The 19574-nt window shown below is 41.1% G+C and overlaps 1 protein-coding gene across 1 annotated transcript in view; it reads left to right on the forward strand.

The window, feature by feature from the left end:
- PCDH15 (protocadherin related 15) overlaps window positions 1-19574 on the forward strand; it is a 2579312-nt gene that overhangs the window by 775299 nt on the left and 1784439 nt on the right. The window contains exon 5 of the mRNA XM_078642873.1: window positions 10324-10479. Within this exon, the coding sequence (XP_078498999.1) occupies window positions 10324-10479 (156 nt within the window). The remainder of the gene's footprint in view (window positions 1-10323; window positions 10480-19574) is intronic.

Consider the following 19574-nt stretch of genomic DNA (forward strand, 5'->3'; position numbering starts at 1 on the left):
CCAGTAGTAAACACTTCTCCCACTCAACAAATTCCATTCCATGTACAACTCTGTCCAAGAATTATTGTATATACATTTGTACTATATATGTTATTATTTGAATTTTCACTGATATTTAGCCAACTGAAATATGTCATAAATAGATGTGATAGACATGGGAATAGCAAGTGAATATGAAAGTGTTGCTAGTAAATATGATATCACCTACTCCACTGGGAGACGACGTATAGTTGTACTAAAATGACGGAGGTGATTCATATCTGCAGCCTGCACAATGAACTTAATTGTGCAGTGGTGTGCGAGACAAGACTGTGTTTATAAAAATCACGAGATATGGTTAATAGTATGCAATGCTTTGCTAATCCATACACGTAATGAAGAATCATTTATTTAAATGCATTTCTCTTGTTTATTTTACTAATTTACATATTAACTGACATGGTATGTGGTAGCAATATGGCAACATATTTTTGGAAAGAAGGGGGAAACAAATTCCTGCAACGTTAAAAAACTCTTCTATATAAAAAAACTCTTCTATGTCTATCAATAGTATATGCTATGACTCATGGTAACGATGGCAACGGACAACCAGTAAGGTTACAGCTTTGGTTTAGATGTGTCAGCATGTGATTTTGTATATATGCAGGCGTCACTATCATCAGAGTAAGTGAACAAGGCGGAGGCTTCCGCCGAAACGCGTCTGTGCAGCATGATGGAATAAACACTCTTTCTTGAGTTAAATTCATGGAGTCAGTGCCTTCCTTATACCAGTTTGGATTGGATTGGTAAATTATATATATATATATATATATATATATATATATATATATATATATATATATATATATATATATATATTATTAGACGAAACCTAATGTATTTACCAATGCTTGTATTTTTTTAGGTTGAGATAGTTTGCTAAGATCTAATTATACTTAGAGAAGATGGCAAAGTTATAGTGTCTCATCAAACCAGGGCCTCTCCATGTTAGCTCAGGTGTAAACAGCTGTTGTTGACTTACATAGGCAAAAACATTCAGCAATCACAGGCTTGCATTGCCATTTTCTTAAAATGTGCCTGTGACCCTTATCACCTGGACAAAGTAAAAAAAAAATAGATGAAAATTTGTGCAAATTTAGTTTTTTGAAAAAATAACTTCTGTCCTTAAAATTGCAAAGCCAGTTGATGTCTGATGAGAACGGGCCCTTAAGTTAGTTTAGTGTTTAAAAAAAGTGATGCATAGGTGTACAGTTTTATAAAAACTGGAAAAAAAACTAGCACGTCCAGAAGAAGTCGCACAAAGCATCAAAACTGATCACTGTCACCTAAACAAGGCTATTTAAGTACAAAGTCCCTCTCGGCTGGTTCTTTGTCCATGGTTGAAGCTATTTCTCAAGCCATTGGTAAAGTGTGGGATTGTACCTGGCCCAATAACTCTCCAAGTATTTGGAAAGCTAATAAATGTAAGAGGAAGCCCAAATGAAATTCCAGTCATGCATTGGCACAGAAACAGCCCTGATCGCGACAACACCACACCGCAACATTCTCAACGTCCACCCAGATTGGCGATAAGATCACAATGTAGGCGATGAGGTGTGTTAGCAGCAGGAAATTAACACCTGCCCTGACCTGGTGTAAAGTCAGACGACAACCTGCAACATAAAAGGGAGCCCAGCCCAGAGGCACACCTGAAGATCAACAGATGCCATGGAGCTATTTATCATGCAGCTCGGAGCAGCAACAGGGCCACAACACCCACCGCCACCCCCCCAAGGCCCGCCAACCCCTCATGACCCCCCGAACCACCACAGAGTAAGCGCAGACAAAGGTCTTGTTTGAAGTAGAATGTTTAACAGCAAGAATGATGTTGAAAAGGCCACTATTAGCTGGCCAGGGACATTGGGCCTTATTTATGAAGCCCTGCATCACATTTATGCTGCTGTTGCATCACTTTTTGTGATGCTATGGCGGCATAAATAATCCACCACGTTGCGCCACAATTCCAAAGTGACACATCTAGCCAGATGCGACATTTTGTAAACCCCTGTGCTACATTATATCTACGTATTTCTAGGATGCCATTCCATCAAAACCTTACGTCTGCCTCATGGCAGGCATAAGGGTGGCGCAGGCCCTTTCACACGGGCTTTGCCCATGTGAGAGGACACATTGCTGGAGTTGCATCTGTTTTCAGGCACACTCCAGCAATGCGTCACTTTTGCACCAACAGATACCTCACTAATACTGGTGTATCTCTAACTCTTTGCAGCATGATGCACCGTACTGTAAATACGGCACATCTATGGTGTCGCATGGTGGGGCGCACTGAGAAGTGTTGCATCACTGCTTTGTCGCATCGACACTTCTCATAAACAAGGCCCATTGATTCTGTTCCACTTGGCCTAATGATAAAATAGCTAGTTTACCCGATGGAGATGCTGATTGCAGCTCCACAATCTGGAACATCATCTTCCTTCACACTCTAAATAAGGCAAAAAAAGAAAATGTGAGCATATGGTATGTGATGATTTTTGCTGGATGCCCTGGTCCAGCCACCTATATATGAAGCTCTCACTCATGTTTGCCACTGGAACTTGGTGCATTACAAAAGGGAGATATACTTGGACTGTGTAAATGCTCCATATCCATGAATTATGCACATGAGCATAGAGTTCCTATGGATAGATTAAGACTGTGGCTTACATTGGAGCCTTAACACCTTTAGTGTGCCCAACAAGATTCCCCTTTAAGAGTTGCCTTGAAATGCCTCAATCATGCAAGGCATGGGCAGTCACTCCCCCTTGAAAATGATGGCTAAAAGTACCCCTCTAAAGACATTGACAACAGCGTCAGAGCCCCACTGTCCATATCTTGGCAGTGAAACATTATGTAAAGGGCCATTAAGTGGACACCCGCCAAGCAGTCCACATTTCTGGGGCTGTTAAGTCCCTCTACCATGGTCTGGGTGTCAACTGTGGTGTGATGCAAACACGTAAATGCAAGTTGTGTTATTCGTGGTACCTTTAACTGCCCCCTGCCTCTCCATCCTAGGGAACATACCTGCCCATTAACTATTACGTCCTGAAGCATGTGATTGAACAATAACTAGCACAAAGCAAACAAACATGCACACACACACACACACAAAGCAAGCAAACACACACACACTGTTAGAAATGGGGGTATCTAGTTGGCAGGTCTTTACCCTGTCCAGGTAGGGACCCTTCATTCCAGTCAGGATAAGGGAGTTACAAATCTAACCTTGGTAGCTTGGCTCGAGCAGTCAGGCTTATCTGAGAAGCAATGTGTAAACTGTTTGTATATAACCTACTGGACAACAGTCGAATCACTACAGATGGACACCACACCAGTGATGATTTTTAAAAGGTGAAAACAGTTCTGTCCATAGGAAACTATGGAAGGGTCAAAGTTACAGGACGAAAAGGGGCGCAGGGAAGGTGATGCGTCAGTTCCATACTCACAGGGAAGGTGATGCATTGGTTCCTTGCTCCGGGAGAGGTGATGCGTCAGTTCCTTACTGTAGAGAAGGTGATGCATCGGTTTCTTACTACAAGGGGTAGTGAAGCATTGGTTTTTTACTGAAAGCCCAGCATCCATGTAGATTTGGCGCACAGGTGCGATCCGTGAGAAAATCCAGGTGCTACAGGTCAATGCAGTGGCGATCTAGGCACTGAGTTGATTTCTGCTGCCGTAAACAGGTGATGTGTTGATTCTTCAAGGTACACAGAAGGGCCTGTTGTTGGAGTTAGAGTAGTAGTGTTGGACTTCGTAGATTCTGTGCTCAGGATTTGGGCTGCAGCGGTTTCTTTGGCCACTGACAGGTGCTGTGATGATATTATCTGCAGTATAAATCAAAGGAGAGTAACCCTTGTGTCTCAGGGGAACAGGGTAAGTTATATCAGCAAATACAAAAGAGTTCCCTTGAGTTCCTATCTCTAAGTTTTAGTGGAGTTCTGATGTTAATTAGAGGTCTCCAAAACTTATACACTGAATAGGCTTCCTGTGTATTACCTAACATGATTTTTCATTCATTCACAACTTCTGTCTCAGTTTGAACCATCAAAGTAGCACTTATATTCTAGATTAATATACATTACGCAGCCAAGGTGTGTGTGTTATTTCCAAAGATTTATTTTATCTTTATATAAAACAGTTCAGACTTACAAACACATTTTGCATTTAAAAACTCATATATATCACTGTTGCATAGGTATTCATATATGGGTTTGCATAAGCTTATTCAGTAATATACAAGCCTAATATGTTAATAATCCCAGAAAAACATACATTTGCAATAAGAAATACATTTAAAATTACAATCAAATTTCAAGTCGACGCGTTTTGGTGGATCTTGCTGTACGAACCACCTTCCTCAGGACAGTTAAAAACAATTCTGTGGAAATAATTTTTAAGAAACAATGTCACTACCCATCATTGGCATACGTTTACACAAGTTAAAAACATATTAAAACCATTTGTGCCATTGATGTTGGAGGATTAATTACCACCTTCCTACAATTTCTCCTGTGTGCGACTATACTATTCCAGCGACAGTATTTATGAGAATAACAATCTCTCATTTTGCATGTTGAAATCTTTATTTCTTGCATTGGTCTATTGTCGTACTACTCGATATTTTCCCTGTGCTATTTTTATGTTCCAAATAGGAGACATTTATATAGAAGTATCATCTTTCATACTCTGATTCACCTTCATTCATACACAGTGTATGGTACTGTTTTTTTCGCATACCTTAAGTATGTTCACCTTTTGCCCCGTTGATTAATCGAAGGCCAGTTCCAACTAGTATGGTTTTCTTTGTTCTATGTTGAAGGAAGACAGACATTATGTTTGTTTACCTCTTGTTCTAATCCTTCATGTGCATCTCACTCTTTTTATGCATTGTACTTACTGGATAAAATTATGGTGTGTTTCTATTCCACCCTTTTCACTATACTCTTTTCAGTATTCTTGACATCATATGGGCAGGTCTTTCTTGTTTTTAGAAAATACGTATTGGCACCTTTATTATGAAAAAACAACACATCAATTTTTCAATTAAGTGACGCCAATATCTTGAACGTTCATGTATACTAAACGTTCAAGATATTGGCGTCACTTAATGACAATTAAAACCCCATGAAGGTTATTCTTAGTTTAATAGACTAAAAAAGAACTGTCATAATTAAAAACACTAATTCTTAATCTAAAAACATGAAATAACTTGAAATAAATGCCGAATAGGCCGCATTAAGCGAAACCACATCATATTAAAAACAGTGTTTGTAGAAGCGATGTGGAGGTAAACATAGGCTCACTTTATTAGACAGCGAGGACACTGTGAAGAAATATATCGCCATACCCACAGAGAATAACAAACGTTTTTTACTCAATTCCCTTTAAGTATTAGAACGCTGATCTTGGGACAATTGAGAAACCCCCGAAAATAAGCGTAAACAGAAGTGACAAAACTCTCGAATAAGAAGAATGACAGATTGAAAACACTCTAAATTCAATACTGGTAAGCACGAGTAACTGTTATACATAGAAATAAAGGTGGAAATAATGTAACAGCAATACTTGAAAAATTGATGTATTATTTTTTCATAATAAAGGTGCCAGTACGTATTTTATAAAAACAAGAAAGACGTGCCCATATGATGTCAAGAATACTGAAAAGAGTATAGTGAAAAGGGTGGAATAGAAACACACCATAATTTTATCCAGTAAGTACAATGCATAAAAAGAGTGAGATGCATATGAAGGATTAGAACAAGAGGTAAACAAACGTAATGTCTGTCTTCCTTCAACATAGAACAAAGAAAACCATACTAGTTGGAACTGGCCTTCGATTAATCAACGGGGCAAAAGGTGAACATACTTAAGGTATGCGAAAAAAACTGTACCATACACTGTGTATGAATGAAGGTGAATCAGAGTATGAAAGATGATACTTCTATATAAATGTCTCGTATTTGGAACATAAAAATAGCACAGGGAAAATATCGAGTAGTAGGACAATAGACCAATGCCAGAAATAAAGATTTCAACATGCAAAATGAGAGATTGTTATGCTCATAAATACTGTCGCTGGAATAGTATAGTCGCACACAGTAGAAATTGTAGGAAGGTGGTAATAAATCCTCCAACATCAATGGCACAAATGGTTTTAATATGTTTTTAACTTGTGTAAACGTATGCCAATGATGGGTAGTGACATTGTTTGTTAAATATTATTTCCACAGAATTGTTTTTAACTGTCCTGAGGAAGGTGGTGCATACAGCAAGATCCACCGAAACGCGTCGACTTGAAATTTGATTGTAATTTTAAATGTATTTCTTATTGCAAATGTATGTTCTTCTGGGATTATTAAGATATTAGGCTTGTATATTACTGAATAAGCTTATGCAAACCCATATATGAATACCTATGCAACTGTGATATATATGTGTTTTTAAATGCAAAATGTGTTTGTAAGTCTGAACTGTTTTATATAAAGATAAAATAAATCTTTGGAAATAACACACACACCTTGGCTACGTAATATATATCAATCTAGAATGTAAGTGCTACTTTGATAGTTCAAACTGAGACAGAAGTTGTGAATGAATGAAAAATCATGTTAGGTAATACACAGGAAGCCTATTAAGTGTATAAGTTTTGGAGACCTCTAATTAACATCAGAACTCAACTAAAACTTAGAGATAGGAACTCAAGGGAACTCTTTTGTATTTGCTGATGATATTATCTGCTGCACTGCAGTGATGCCTGTGTTTTTCAACTGCACTGCAGCTTGTGGAGGTAAAAACAATGCTTGAAGGGCGATGCATTGATTTTCAGCAACAGGAGCAACAAAACAACCTCCCAGGGGCCAGATTTGGAATTGGCACCACAAGGCAGGACAGAACTCCCAGTAGTTGAGTTCAGGGATGCTGCAAGGAAGTCTTTGTGTCTCTGAGACTTCTTAACAGGAGACAAGCTCTACATCAAGCCCTTGGAGAATCTTCTGAAGAAGGATACCATAGGAAAGAAAAAGTCCAGTCCTTTCCACTGCCCACAGAAAGAAGCAGCAACTGAAGGCCAACCCAGCAATGTAACACACAGCAATAGGGCAGTACTCATCCTTGTAGCTATCCAGGTCTTCAACTCTTTTTCTTGGCAGGGTTTGCTTAATCCAGAAGTGTTCTAAAGTTCTGGTTCCAGGGCCCCACTACTTATACTACTTTCAGCCTTTGAAGTGTGCAGGTTTCAAAGAAAGTCTCTCTTGCTTACTAGAACCTGTTTTGTCCTCCCTGGTCCAGCCACATTACATGGGGTGGACACAGCATTGTGAAAGGCAGACACAGCCCTACTCAGGTGCCAGTGACAACTCCTTTCATCACTGTAGCTCAGGAAGCCTCATTAGGATATGGAGGGTACAACTCAGCTCCCTTTGTGTGAGTGTTTGGAGTGAATGCACAAACTGCCCCTGTCAGTCTAAACCAAATGTTGATTCCGCAAAGCAGGCAGAGGCATATAGAATGGTAAAGCAAGAAAATGCCCACAAGTAAACATCAAGAAAAATGTCAATGCTGATTACCATTCAATCACCCATTCACAACATGATCACATAACTCAATTACTATGATCGAATGATTTTTTTCAAAAAAAGACATTTTTATTTTAGGCAATTTTGAAAAATGTATTTAAAAAGAAATTGTGTGTGAGCCCAGGACGATCACTATTGGGATATTGCCCCTGCTAACACGTTTAAAGTTTCCCCAGTCAGTCAGTTGTCATGGGTACCATGGCAGTGTTGTAGTTTAAATTGTACAGATCCTGAGTCTAAAATTATTTTTAATATTATTTTGGTTATGTGTTTTACATGTATCATATATATGTTATATAATTTGTATGTTTTTCATATTTTTGCATTTGGGAAATTTTGTGATTCCTGTGTATGTAAAAAAATAATGAAATCCTGAAATTAATGCTCCCACGGATTGCCCACATATCAATACTCTGTTGCACTTAGGGTTAAATAACATTTGCTTGATTCAACCGTGATTATTCATGTAAGTATTGCAGTTAGATATTTTTTTAAATGATACACAAAACTCACAAAAGATTTTAACACTGTGATTAAATCTTATTTTGCCCTCGTGTATCTGTGCCATAAACGCCTTGTGGGAAAAGGAAAAAGATATACCTTGATTCAAAGATATCGCTTTCAATGAGAATTCATTACATCAAATTTCATCTAGGTATCCTACCTCTGGCTAGCTGTACATCAAGATGGTCACCTTCAAATTGTATGTATTGCATCTATAACACGGCCCAGAGCGAACATGAAATGCATCTTATTTTTTATCTTTCCTTATGTTCAAGACTCAGAAAATCCTAGGTCAAACCTATGTTCAAATAATGGTTGTAAGAATAAGGAAAGAGGCTTAAAATGTATGTTAGTCAATGAATATACCTCACATTCAAATCTGTAAACCTTATTTTATATTCATGCCTAATCAGTGAAGTAAAAAGTAATTTAAATTGAAATATAACTTTGTGGTCCTTTACTATTTATGAACAATGGGGCTCATTCACAAGAGGCCTGGGCTGTCGGAATGTCACTTTCTTTGACGCCCAAGTGGTGGAGGCCTGTCAATCATATCTATGAGGCAACGCAAAGGCACCCTGCATGGTTTTGAATGGCCTCATAGATATGGAGTAAGGCAAGGCAGCCCAAAACACTGCGTTGCCTTAACCTGCATCAAGAAGTCATTGCATGGACGCTGCGATGGATGTTCTCATGCAATACCCATGCATTTTAATGCTGTCCCAGATTTACAAAATCAGGTAAAGTTGGGGCAGTGCCAAAATCTTACGCCTCCCCAGAGCAGGCGTGATGAGAATTGTTTTCATTTCTCCTCCTTTTTTCCTATTTCCATGTGTGCTGCATTCTGCACCACATGTAGAATGGGGAAAACGCCCCTTCCGGCACAAAAAGCAATCCTGCCAACAATGCGGACACCCTTGTACTTAGGTGTTAGCGGGCCTGCGTTGTCGCTAGGCAGCAAATTCTACGATGGCACAGGCAAAAAAGGACAGGAATCTTGTAAATATGCTGCATTCCTGCACATTCAAATTGGTTCAGCGCAACAGAAAATGTTGTGGCGCAGCCCTTCACCAATTCATTGTAAATGAGGCCCTATGTTTGCACTTTTTGCAAGTCCAGACCATCCTTGAACTTAGCCCCTCTTCAAGGTCAGGTAAGAGATAAGTCAAGCTTAGTGTACAGCTATGCTCAAACTAAAATAAAGCTCAAATGAAAACACAGGGTTCTGCCAGAAGCAATACACTGTCTGGTGCCTGGTCATACTCACGGCCAAACTGTGATCAAATCAAAGTCCATAGCAATATCGAGCCATGTTCTGCTATATGGTTGTTAGGGAAGTCCTTCCAGAGACCGACCCTGTCCATAACTTCATCTGTTGGAAGTGTTGCTTAAAGCTCTGCCTGATTCTGTACCCTGATTTAAAGTCCCATAATACCCGTCCAGCAAAGATTTCAGACATCTCCTGTCTGGATCCAAAACATGTTAAAGAGACCTTATCTACCAACACCCCAGGATAATGCTATCTCAAGGCTGGAAAAGATACCCTAGAGACAAAACCAGGTGAGAGCCCAAACCATATCCAAGATGAAGCAATTGACCAGTCTATAACATGCCTCACCAGCAACGAGTTAAATCCTGGCACACAGCCCAGGCGAAAGACCATCAGAGAATATAGCTCAAGCCTAGCCCAGATCCCATCTCCTAACATCACCAAGAATCTAGATGAGTCCAGCAAAGTACCAAACCAGTACGCCAGCTTCCAAACAAATTTACAACTCAAATGAGCATCTCTGTTGTTCTTAAAAGAGTAAGGAGGCCAGACAAACACAATTGAATTTCAGAGCAGAGAGTTGGCCGGAAATCTACAGAGTAGCCTATCCTAGGCCTATCTAACCAGTCCCTAAATCTTACGGTTGACGAAAATTTCAGACACCCTTCACCCAACATAAGGTTCTATGTGAGTCTGAATGTTATTAGGGACAGAGCTCTGAGTTACTTTGATTAATATAATTAGTAAAGTGTTAGCTGAATTCTGGGTGAGCTTTGGTATTACAAAGAGAAGAACCATAAGGGAGTTTGTTATTCTAATGAGTGGAGTGCTGAGAAATTCACTAAAGTACTATGTGGACTCAAACTGAATTGCAATGTCAGCTACATTTAGCATAAAAAAGTTGTTTAACATTAACGCTTTTTCCACTTTGCTTTATAGCCTCCTGTCTCCATCCAATCTATTGTTGTTCAAGTCCAGTGTATAAATCAAAAAGTTGGTATCATCATCAACCATGAAGTACGGATTGTAGTGCGAGACAGGAATGACAATTCGCCCCGCTTCCTGAAGGAAAAGTACTATGTCGCAGTAAACGAGGTCTGTATTTTTCATATTTTAAGCCTTTTGCAAATAAATTAGGCAGAGTATTTCAACAACACCACTTTCAATATTATTTGGAATACAACCATCAATGATTTTTTCTGATTGTAAGAATTTTTTTTTCATTGTAAGATTTTCATATGTACTTGTCAATCTTTGTTAACACTTATATGATAATTGTATTCCTGTTTGGAGATGACTAAGAAACGTTTTTGTTTCTAATCTTGCCTGACTTTCTGACAACTATTTGTACCACACCTCTGTCTTATCACCCCTGCTAATTTCATGGATACATACAGAAGAGAATAGTTGCAAATGCAATGGAAACAATAATACTGATAGTAAGAGACATCATTTATATATGTACACACTTTTGATGGTAAATTCCCACCATAAAAATCCTCAGAAAAGTACTCCTATGATGGGCAGGAGTCAGAATATTTTCGGGGTGGGAAAAGGGAGGGAGCACCCCAAAATTTGATAGGAATCTAAGGCAAGGATTTCTACTTCTGAAAACATTATTTCCATTGAGAAATTAAATAAAAAAGTAAATCAGTCCAAATATATAATATTTCTCCATTAGAAAATATAAATTAGCTACATTTCTGTAGGAGGAGATGTGTATGCATTTGACTACTGGAAATATGCAGATTTCTAGTACTCCTACAAAAATTCTTTGAGAATTCCAATTAAGTTTAAAATTTGCTCCAAAATTAGTAGTAAATCTGTGTCATTATGTTTTTGGTATTTTCAGCTGTTTCTTAGTGCGTCAGGTGACAAATAATGTGAAGGTGAAAGTAAACTCTGTGTCCTACCATTTAGATGAAGCCCAGGCCAGCCTTATCCTATCTAGATTTAGACTCCTGTATTAGGATTCATACATTGTTTTCCAGCTTGTGTTGATGGTTGTAGAAATCTCAGGGGTCATCTGGTGTGACAGTTCTTTCTCCAATTGGCATACATAAACCATCTTTGCCCATGAAGCATATTTGTTAGTGTGAACACAAGCTGGCTTCTTTCAGGTCAAGGGATAGAATGTTCATTACCTCTTTTATTTTCAATGACAATAAAAATAGGGTTGCAATACCAGTGGCTGGCCATGTGTGATGCTGGGCTTACTCAAGTTCTGAGTTGGAGTACAATACTAATGTTTTGGGTCCTTTTTGGCTGTAGTAACAATTGAAATAAAGCTTGTGAATATGAATGTGCTTCCACTTTTTGAGTGGGTGTCTGCCCCTCCCTAAACCCCTTCCAATGCCACCCCTAGCCCCATTACTCCTCCCAAAACTCCTACACTTTAGTAGTAAATATTTCCCATTTTCTAGCCCATCCAACCAGTCCCTCCCACTTTTCATACAAAATCGTTTGTGGAGATATCCACAACTGATTTGGAGATCTCTGCAAATAAAAGATAGGAAAGGAGATTGCATTAAAATAACTATTATAGTAGTAATACCATATACTACAAAATGCAGTTTGTGAATAGGTTTCGCAGTGATATGCATGTTTTATCTGGTTTGCAGACTTTTATTTTGTTACAGGATATATGTGTGTGTGTGTGTGTGTGTGTGTTTGTGTGTGCTCATTTAGTCTCTGTGTGTGTGTCTTTGTGTGTGCATCAATGCCATATTTAGTGATGCATTGAAAGGTGTGCTTTGCCGTAATATACTCATTCCTTTACCTTTATTCGGATAATACATTATCCATAAAAGTGTGCACATAATTACATACATGGTCAAATACATTTTTTTTTCCAAATACAAGGATCACCAGTTAAAAACAACGACAATATATACATAGGGCATATATTTAGCAGCATATGTTAAAACACATATTTTCTAATAAACATAGGGCGTACATCCTAATTATCGACCAATCTAGCTAAAAGGCACGATGTGATAGTACACAGGGATCAATAGGTTCATTATTAGCTATATCTCTATATTTACTACAATACTGACATATAAAGGATAATTCACATAATCACAAAATAGCAGTATGGGTTTTAAAGTGCCAATGTGCAAAAGTGCAAAAAATCCTAAAGTGCCAGTGTGCAAAAAGTGCAAAGGGACCTCCTTCCGATCTTATTAAAATGGCATGGCAATATATACATAAAGCATATCTAACGACATTATATTAAACACCAATTTTCTAAAGTGCATACAGCATACATCCAAATTATGGGATTGTCTTAGTAAAGTGCATCGTAAAATAGCAGCCAGAAATCAAGAAGTTAATTGATATCTATGTCTCTATAATACTACAGTACTGGCAAGAGAAAAGAGTGATCATATATTTACAAATAGCAGCATCAGTTTATAATGTGCAAATGTGCAAAGAAACATCCTCCCAGTCTGTTAGAAAGACATCATTCATATTTAAAATTTACAGTACGTTAAGGATAACCTTAAGTTGGTTTATCAGCAGAGCGACAGATAAAAACATTTATAAATGGTTTACTTTGGATAAAAATCATGTAAATCCCAAACGGATATAGGGCCGTCTCTTTTTTGGGGTGGGTAAGCTCGTAAAAGGGGGACTATGTTCCTATCTCTAAATTTTACTAGAACAAGATCCCCACTAATATCTTTAGTTTGAGACCCTAGCCAGCCTATCCTTCTAACATTCAGGATACCTCCGTCATGATCATGTGCAAGTGGTCTGTTTTTGGAAAGCCAGAATATGACTTTATTTAAAAGTTCCTGACGGCTTTCAAATTTCCCACGACAAGGTGCAGGTGTTCCTGATAAAACAAGAACAAATGGGGCAGCTTCAGGGGGCAAGTGTATCGATTCTAAACTACTTGGGGTTGGGTCATCTCTGGCGGTAATATGCCTATTAAACCCTGGTTTAGGAACAGCTTTGGGTGTGGTAGGTTTTTTATGGAGCTGTGGGGAAGTTTGGGAGTATTTAGTTTGATTAGTAGTCAAAGAAACTTTATTTGAGGTGGACAAATCAGAGCCATTGGGTGTTGCCTTCTTGAGGGTAGAAGGGGAATTAATGGTAGCATTTATCTCTTTTGTTTTGGGGATAGCCATAAGGGGTCTTTCCCCGTTAGATGGATCGTTATTAGGTGGTTTGAGATTGGCTAGAACAATTCTCTCAATCCCCGTTATCCTATCACCCAGGGCGTTGATTTTTCCTACCAATGGTGATATAATAGACTTAAATAATAACTCTATCTGGGACAGTAAAAGTACTTGGTTTACATAGGTCCCATTCTCTACCGTAATTAAGGGGGGGTTGGTGACTGGCGCTATAGGACCATCGCACGATTTTGGTGTGTTTAAATGATTCCCACTTCCAATAATTTCATCATGGTTCCTTTTTTCATTTCTTCCCTGAGGCGAGGCAACATCTTGGGTATTGTCTATTAGAGATGGTAGTAGTAGGTCGCATGGTTTCCTAGTTGGGGAAGAACTGCTAGTGGATTTAACATGGAATGGGGATGCCACTAGGGCATACTTAGTGCCACATAGAGAATTCATTTCCTCCCAAAAAGATAAATTCTGTGATCTAACAAGGTTCAGTGGGGAAGATTGCCTAATGTCTATCAATGGTAGCGGCTCATTAACTTCTTCACAAAGAGTGGGCAGGGGTCCATTAGTCACCGTGAAGTTTAGGGTCCCCTGTCCTGGGTCAAGTGCATGAGATGAGTTCTTATTAGTCCGCTTAAATGACATAGTGCAACCTGCGAAGGAAACAGTCACACTAAACAATAATTATTTGGAGTATATATCAAACAAAGTACTTCCACAGGTTGCTTCACCAAGGGGGGTGGCCCGTCCCGTCCTCCTCGGACCTTTGAGGGCCTTAGAGGGCCCGCCCTTTGCCCGGGCTTCGCTCGGCGTCCCGCTCGCGTCCCGCGAAGCGAAGCAGAGCGCTGTTTGTAGGCGCCTCCTGGCGCTTGCGGTGCGTGGCAAATCAGCGCCGCCGCTGAGGCAGCCGGGAGTTGCAGTCCCGGGGCGGCGGCGCTGTCTCAACACTGAAGTGACTCCTGGCGGTGGCGGCAGCGGAAGAGGACTCCCCTCGTTCCCCCAGCACAGGTAAGTGATGGCCCCCCCTGCTCCGCCAAGCAGAGCGCTGTTTGTAGGCGCCTCCTGGCGCTTGCGGTGCGTGGCAAATCAGCGCCGCCGCTGAGGCAGCCGGGAGTTGCAGTCCCGGGGCGGCGGCGCTGTCTCAACACTGAAGTGACTCCTGGCGGTGGCGGCAGCGGAAGAGGACTCCCCTCGTCCCCCCAGCACAGGTAAGTGATGGCCCCCCCTGCTCCGCCAAGCAGAGCGCTGTTTGTAGGCGCCTCCTGGCGCTTGCGGTGCGTGGCAAATCAGCGCCGCCGCTGAGGCAGCCGGGAGTTGCAGTCCCGGGGCGGCGGCGCTGTCTCAACACTGAAGTGACTCCTGGCGGTGGCGGCAGCGGAAGAGGACTCCCCTCGTCCCCCCAGCACAGGTAAGTGATGGCCCCCCCTGCTCCGCCAAGCAGAGCGCTGTTTGTAGGCGCCTCCTGGCGCTTGCGGTGCGTGGCAAATCAGCGCCGCCGCTGAGGCAGCCGGGAGTTGCAGTCCCGGGGCGGCGGCGCTGTCTCAACACTGAAGTGACTCCTGGCGGTGGCGGCAGCGGAAGAGGACTCCCCTCGTCCCCCCAGCACAGGTAAGTGATGGCCCCCCCTGCTCCGCCAAGCAGAGCGCTGTTTGTAGGCGCCTCCTGGCGCTTGCGGTGCGTGGCAAATCAGCGCCGCCGCTGAGGCAGCCGGGAGTTGCAGTCCCGGGGCGGCGGCGCTGTCTCAACACTGAAGTGACTCCTGGCGGTGGCGGCAGCGGAAGAGGACTCCCCTCGTCCCCCCAGCACAGGTAAGTGATGGCCCCCCCTGCTCCGCCAAGCAGAGCGCTGTTTGTAGGCGCCTCCTGGCGCTTGCGGTGCGTGGCAAATCAGCGCCGCCGCTGAGGCAGCTGGGAGTTGCAGTCCCGGGGCGGCGGCGCTGTCTCAACACTGAAGTGACTCCTGGCGGTGGCGGCAGCGGAAGAGGACTCCCCTCGTCCCCCCAGCACAGGTAAGTGATGGATCCCCCTGCTCCGCCAAGCAGAGCGCTGTTTGTAGGCGCCTCCTGGCGCTTGCGGTGCGTGGCAAATCAGCGCCGCCGCTGAGGCAGCCGGGAGTTGCAGTCCCGGGGCGGCGGCGCTGTCTCAACACTGAAGTGACTCCTGGCGGTGGCGGCAGCGGAAGAGGACTCCCATCATCCCCCCAGCACAGGTAAGTGATGGCCCCCCCTGCTCTGCCAAGCAGAGCGCTGTTTGTAGGCGCCTCCTGGCGCTTGCGGTGCGTGGCAAATCAGCGCCGCCGCTGAGGCAGCCGGGAGTTGCAGTCCCGGGGCGGCGGCGCTGTCTCAATACTGAAGTGACTCCTGGCGGTGGCGGCAGCGGAAGAGGACTCCCCTCGTCCCCCCTCTTTAATATACTTAAAGAGGTACATTTGTGGGTGTGTCTAAAAGGTACTGTTACAAGGACTTAGATGTCAACGTGATGTCTGCCTCTACATTTTGCATAAACTTCATAACTTTGATCTTTGCTCATTTGACAGGCTCACATATTTGACTTGGTTTTAACGATATGAAAGAACACAGCCTAACATTGAACACAATTTCACATGTTGGTTGATCTCAACCTTTTCTGAAGCATTGTTTGAGTGGTTGTGCTTTTATGCCCACCTCACACTTTCTTGCACTAAAGGTTTGACCTCATTCCACTCTAGGTAATGGTAACAAAAAGACAATTTTATGGAAACACTGGATTGCTTCAACGGGGTTCCATATACACATGCTTTGGATGAAGTTAAACAACAGTATACATAATTTTTTTATTATAGGAAACAATACTTATAATAATACTAAAAATAATTTCTAATTATAGTACCACCAATAACAATAAACATCATTATCATCATAATCATCATCACTACTTTTATTATCAAAGCCATAATATCAGTATATTGTTTGAGGATTATGGTTTGGGTCTAAAAAATAAAATCATGATCTAGAACACTGTTCAAGGACGTAAATATTACTTGCTGAAACTGTATAATTGGCATAAATTAATTTTTCCTGACATGCTTTCTGGCTTCCTGTAATCTTTTTGTTTGATTCTTATTAAGAATGTTGTTACTTTCGGAATAGATCGGCACACAATGTGAAAAGAAACAGGGATTTTCAATATATTTTTTCTTAATATTATGAATGTAAAGTTAGATATTGAACTGTTTTCTTAATTGGTGTGTTGTTGCACATCAACCTTTAGTTACATTAGCCATTTGTGGACCAGCCATCACATATCTTTTGTTTACAATGTAAATTATTAATTGTTTTAATTTATTAACAGCTTTCAGTTACTGATAACATCTTAATATGTTGATAATAACTCCAGTACATGGTTATTAAAAAAATTCTCATGTAACTTTGTGTGCTAGTCAGTTGTATCGAATATACATTTAGACTGGGTTTTCGTGTCAAACCCTTGTTTATGAGTTGCCGATCATTTTATCTAATCTCACATCCTGTGTGTGTCATGGCCCGTGAGACATTTTGGTCCACAGTGTTTCTATCAGATGCATTTCTCCATGCAATGCTGATAGACTTTGGAATGCATGAAACACTTAGGACCAGATGTATGAATATCTGTTCACAAAATATTAATATGAAAGTGTGACTAGTATTTTTGTGACCAGTAAATAATTTTGAATACTGACCTATGTACTATTAGGACGACTTTTAAAAATATGAATTATGACGAATCGCAATCTGACCTACTACATTAATATTAATGAGGTAGGTTGCAAATTGTGCTCTCTATGATTAGAGGCCATAGCAAGGAAGGTGGCCAACAGTAGTCAGCAGACCACCATGTCTGTAATTGTCTTTCAGTGAAGTAAACTTTATTTTAATGCAGCCTCTTTGAATCAAAGGAAACAGGATTGCGTAGTATAGCATACATATTGTGCGGAACTGCTGGAGCTTTAAATTAATTGAGCATGCAGCTTCTTTTAGCGTTATAAGTGCATTGGTTACCGCTGTAGAGGTAATCTCTATTTCCAATGCTCTGCTCCATTTTTGGGCTAACTGTAAGCATGGACCAATTTTATCCTGACACAGGTATTGGTATGCTATGCGAATTGCATGTTTTTCAAGGTATTCATACTAATATTATAAAGAGCCCAAACCTTTGAGGCGGGTAAGCTCCAGGACCACAGCACCATTCGGAACACCCAATACACCATTGCAAAACACAGTATCAGCAGATGGACATAGGCTATACAGCAGCCTACCATATACATTAGGAGGGGGATGAATGTTAGGGGAAAAGTAGTCCATTAGGGGCGTGATGGGCGTCTGCATACAGCGATATGGATGCAGCGTTCGGCGTGATGGGTGTCTGCATACAGCGATATGGGCGCGGCCTTCGGCGTGATGGCCGTCTGCATACAGCGATGGGTCCGGCATTAGGATACCTGTGGGCGGGTTATGCGCTGGCGTCTGGGCGAGGCGTTCGGTAAAAGACTATAACGCTTGCAAGAGGGTACTAGCGTTATAATACCAGTTTACAATACCGGTGGGCGTTGCATTTACTATTGTTGGGGGCACTGGCCGTTGGCGCGGTGTGGTGCCTCTAAGTGGCGTCAGGTGGAGCGAACAATCACCTTTGTGGATGGAGCAGACACCTTCACAAATTGCATGAAAGACACGGCCTCGGGCGCCCATGTTTCACAGCAATGGACAAGTACCGTTACCCTATAAGCACAACTAAACTGAACAGGTAAAAGACGACGTGCAAGGTCATTGTTAAAGAAGGCATCTGACTCATCTTAGCTTTTGTGATACTTACCTAATGCTGCATACGTGACCATTTACATTTGTGTACTCACTGTAAATAACAGGCTTTCATGCACACATTCTATTTCATACCCGGACAACGTCGGGACGTTGCTGCTAGTCTCTTATAAACATGTCAATATATCATGTGTCGCTATGGATTTGACCCCTTGTGATCGCATGAACAATTCTCTAAGTTGTAAATAATTACAATAATATTGGCGTGGGGTGAAAACTTATTTTGTAAATTTTGAAAAGTTTTAAAGCCATTACAGTCATAGAGTTATTTGAGTCTTTCAACCTCAAGCTTAGCCCACCCCTTTGAGACGCTGTAATCAAAGAACTCAGGTAGTAGTGGGTTATCCCAGAAGGGGAACCTGTCATGATATATTGGAAGAGAATATCTAGCAAGAATTTCCGGCCATATAGTGAACAAATACCTAGGTGTCTTGAAACAAACTTGCTTAAAGTAGTTCGGGTTATGAGTCCAATAGAGAATCCGGTATCTAGCAACACCCCGTCTCCTGTAAACCATGTCCTGTTTCCCACATGGCAGCCGGACTTGGAACAATAAATATGATTTGGAATACATGGATTTTGTGAGCTGAATTTATATGGATACAGAATATGAATTAACGGACTGGATTGTGCCAAACTGAGAAATACTCCTTTGAGAAAGATTACTTATCTGTGGACATTTATCTATTACATTTTGAGTGCTCAGGGAGAACAATTTTGGTCTAGTAGGAGATGATGGCTACATGTTTGACCCTCACTTAAAAGAAGGCTACGTAAACGGCCCATAAAAGAAGCCCAATAGTATAATATAAAATCAGGAAGCTGAACGCCACCTTGATTTTACGGATATTTTATAAGTTTAATAGCGCAACGTACTTGCTTACATCCCCATATGAAGCTGCCTATTACGCCTTCTAGTTTTTTGAAAAAGGAGTAAGTAACTCTCAGGAAATTGAGCGAAATAAATATAAAAATTTGAGAAGTATTGTCATCTTTATAATATTTCATCCACCGATTATGCTTATAGGTAATTTATGTCAGTTTCTTAGCTTCTTACTAACATCTTGAAGCAGAGTATCATAGTTCAACCTTAATATATGTTTAATCTGGGACGTGATGCGAATTTCCAAGTAAGTCACTTCAGAGCATGCCCCAGCTATCGGCATAGCTAGTTTAAAATTAAGAGCACCTGTGTTACTAGGAGTTAACTTATACCCGGA

The sequence above is a fragment of the Lissotriton helveticus genome, chromosome 5_1 (genome assembly GCF_964261635.1).
Source record: "Lissotriton helveticus chromosome 5_1, aLisHel1.1, whole genome shotgun sequence".
NCBI classification, from domain to species: domain Eukaryota; kingdom Metazoa; phylum Chordata; class Amphibia; order Caudata; family Salamandridae; genus Lissotriton; species Lissotriton helveticus.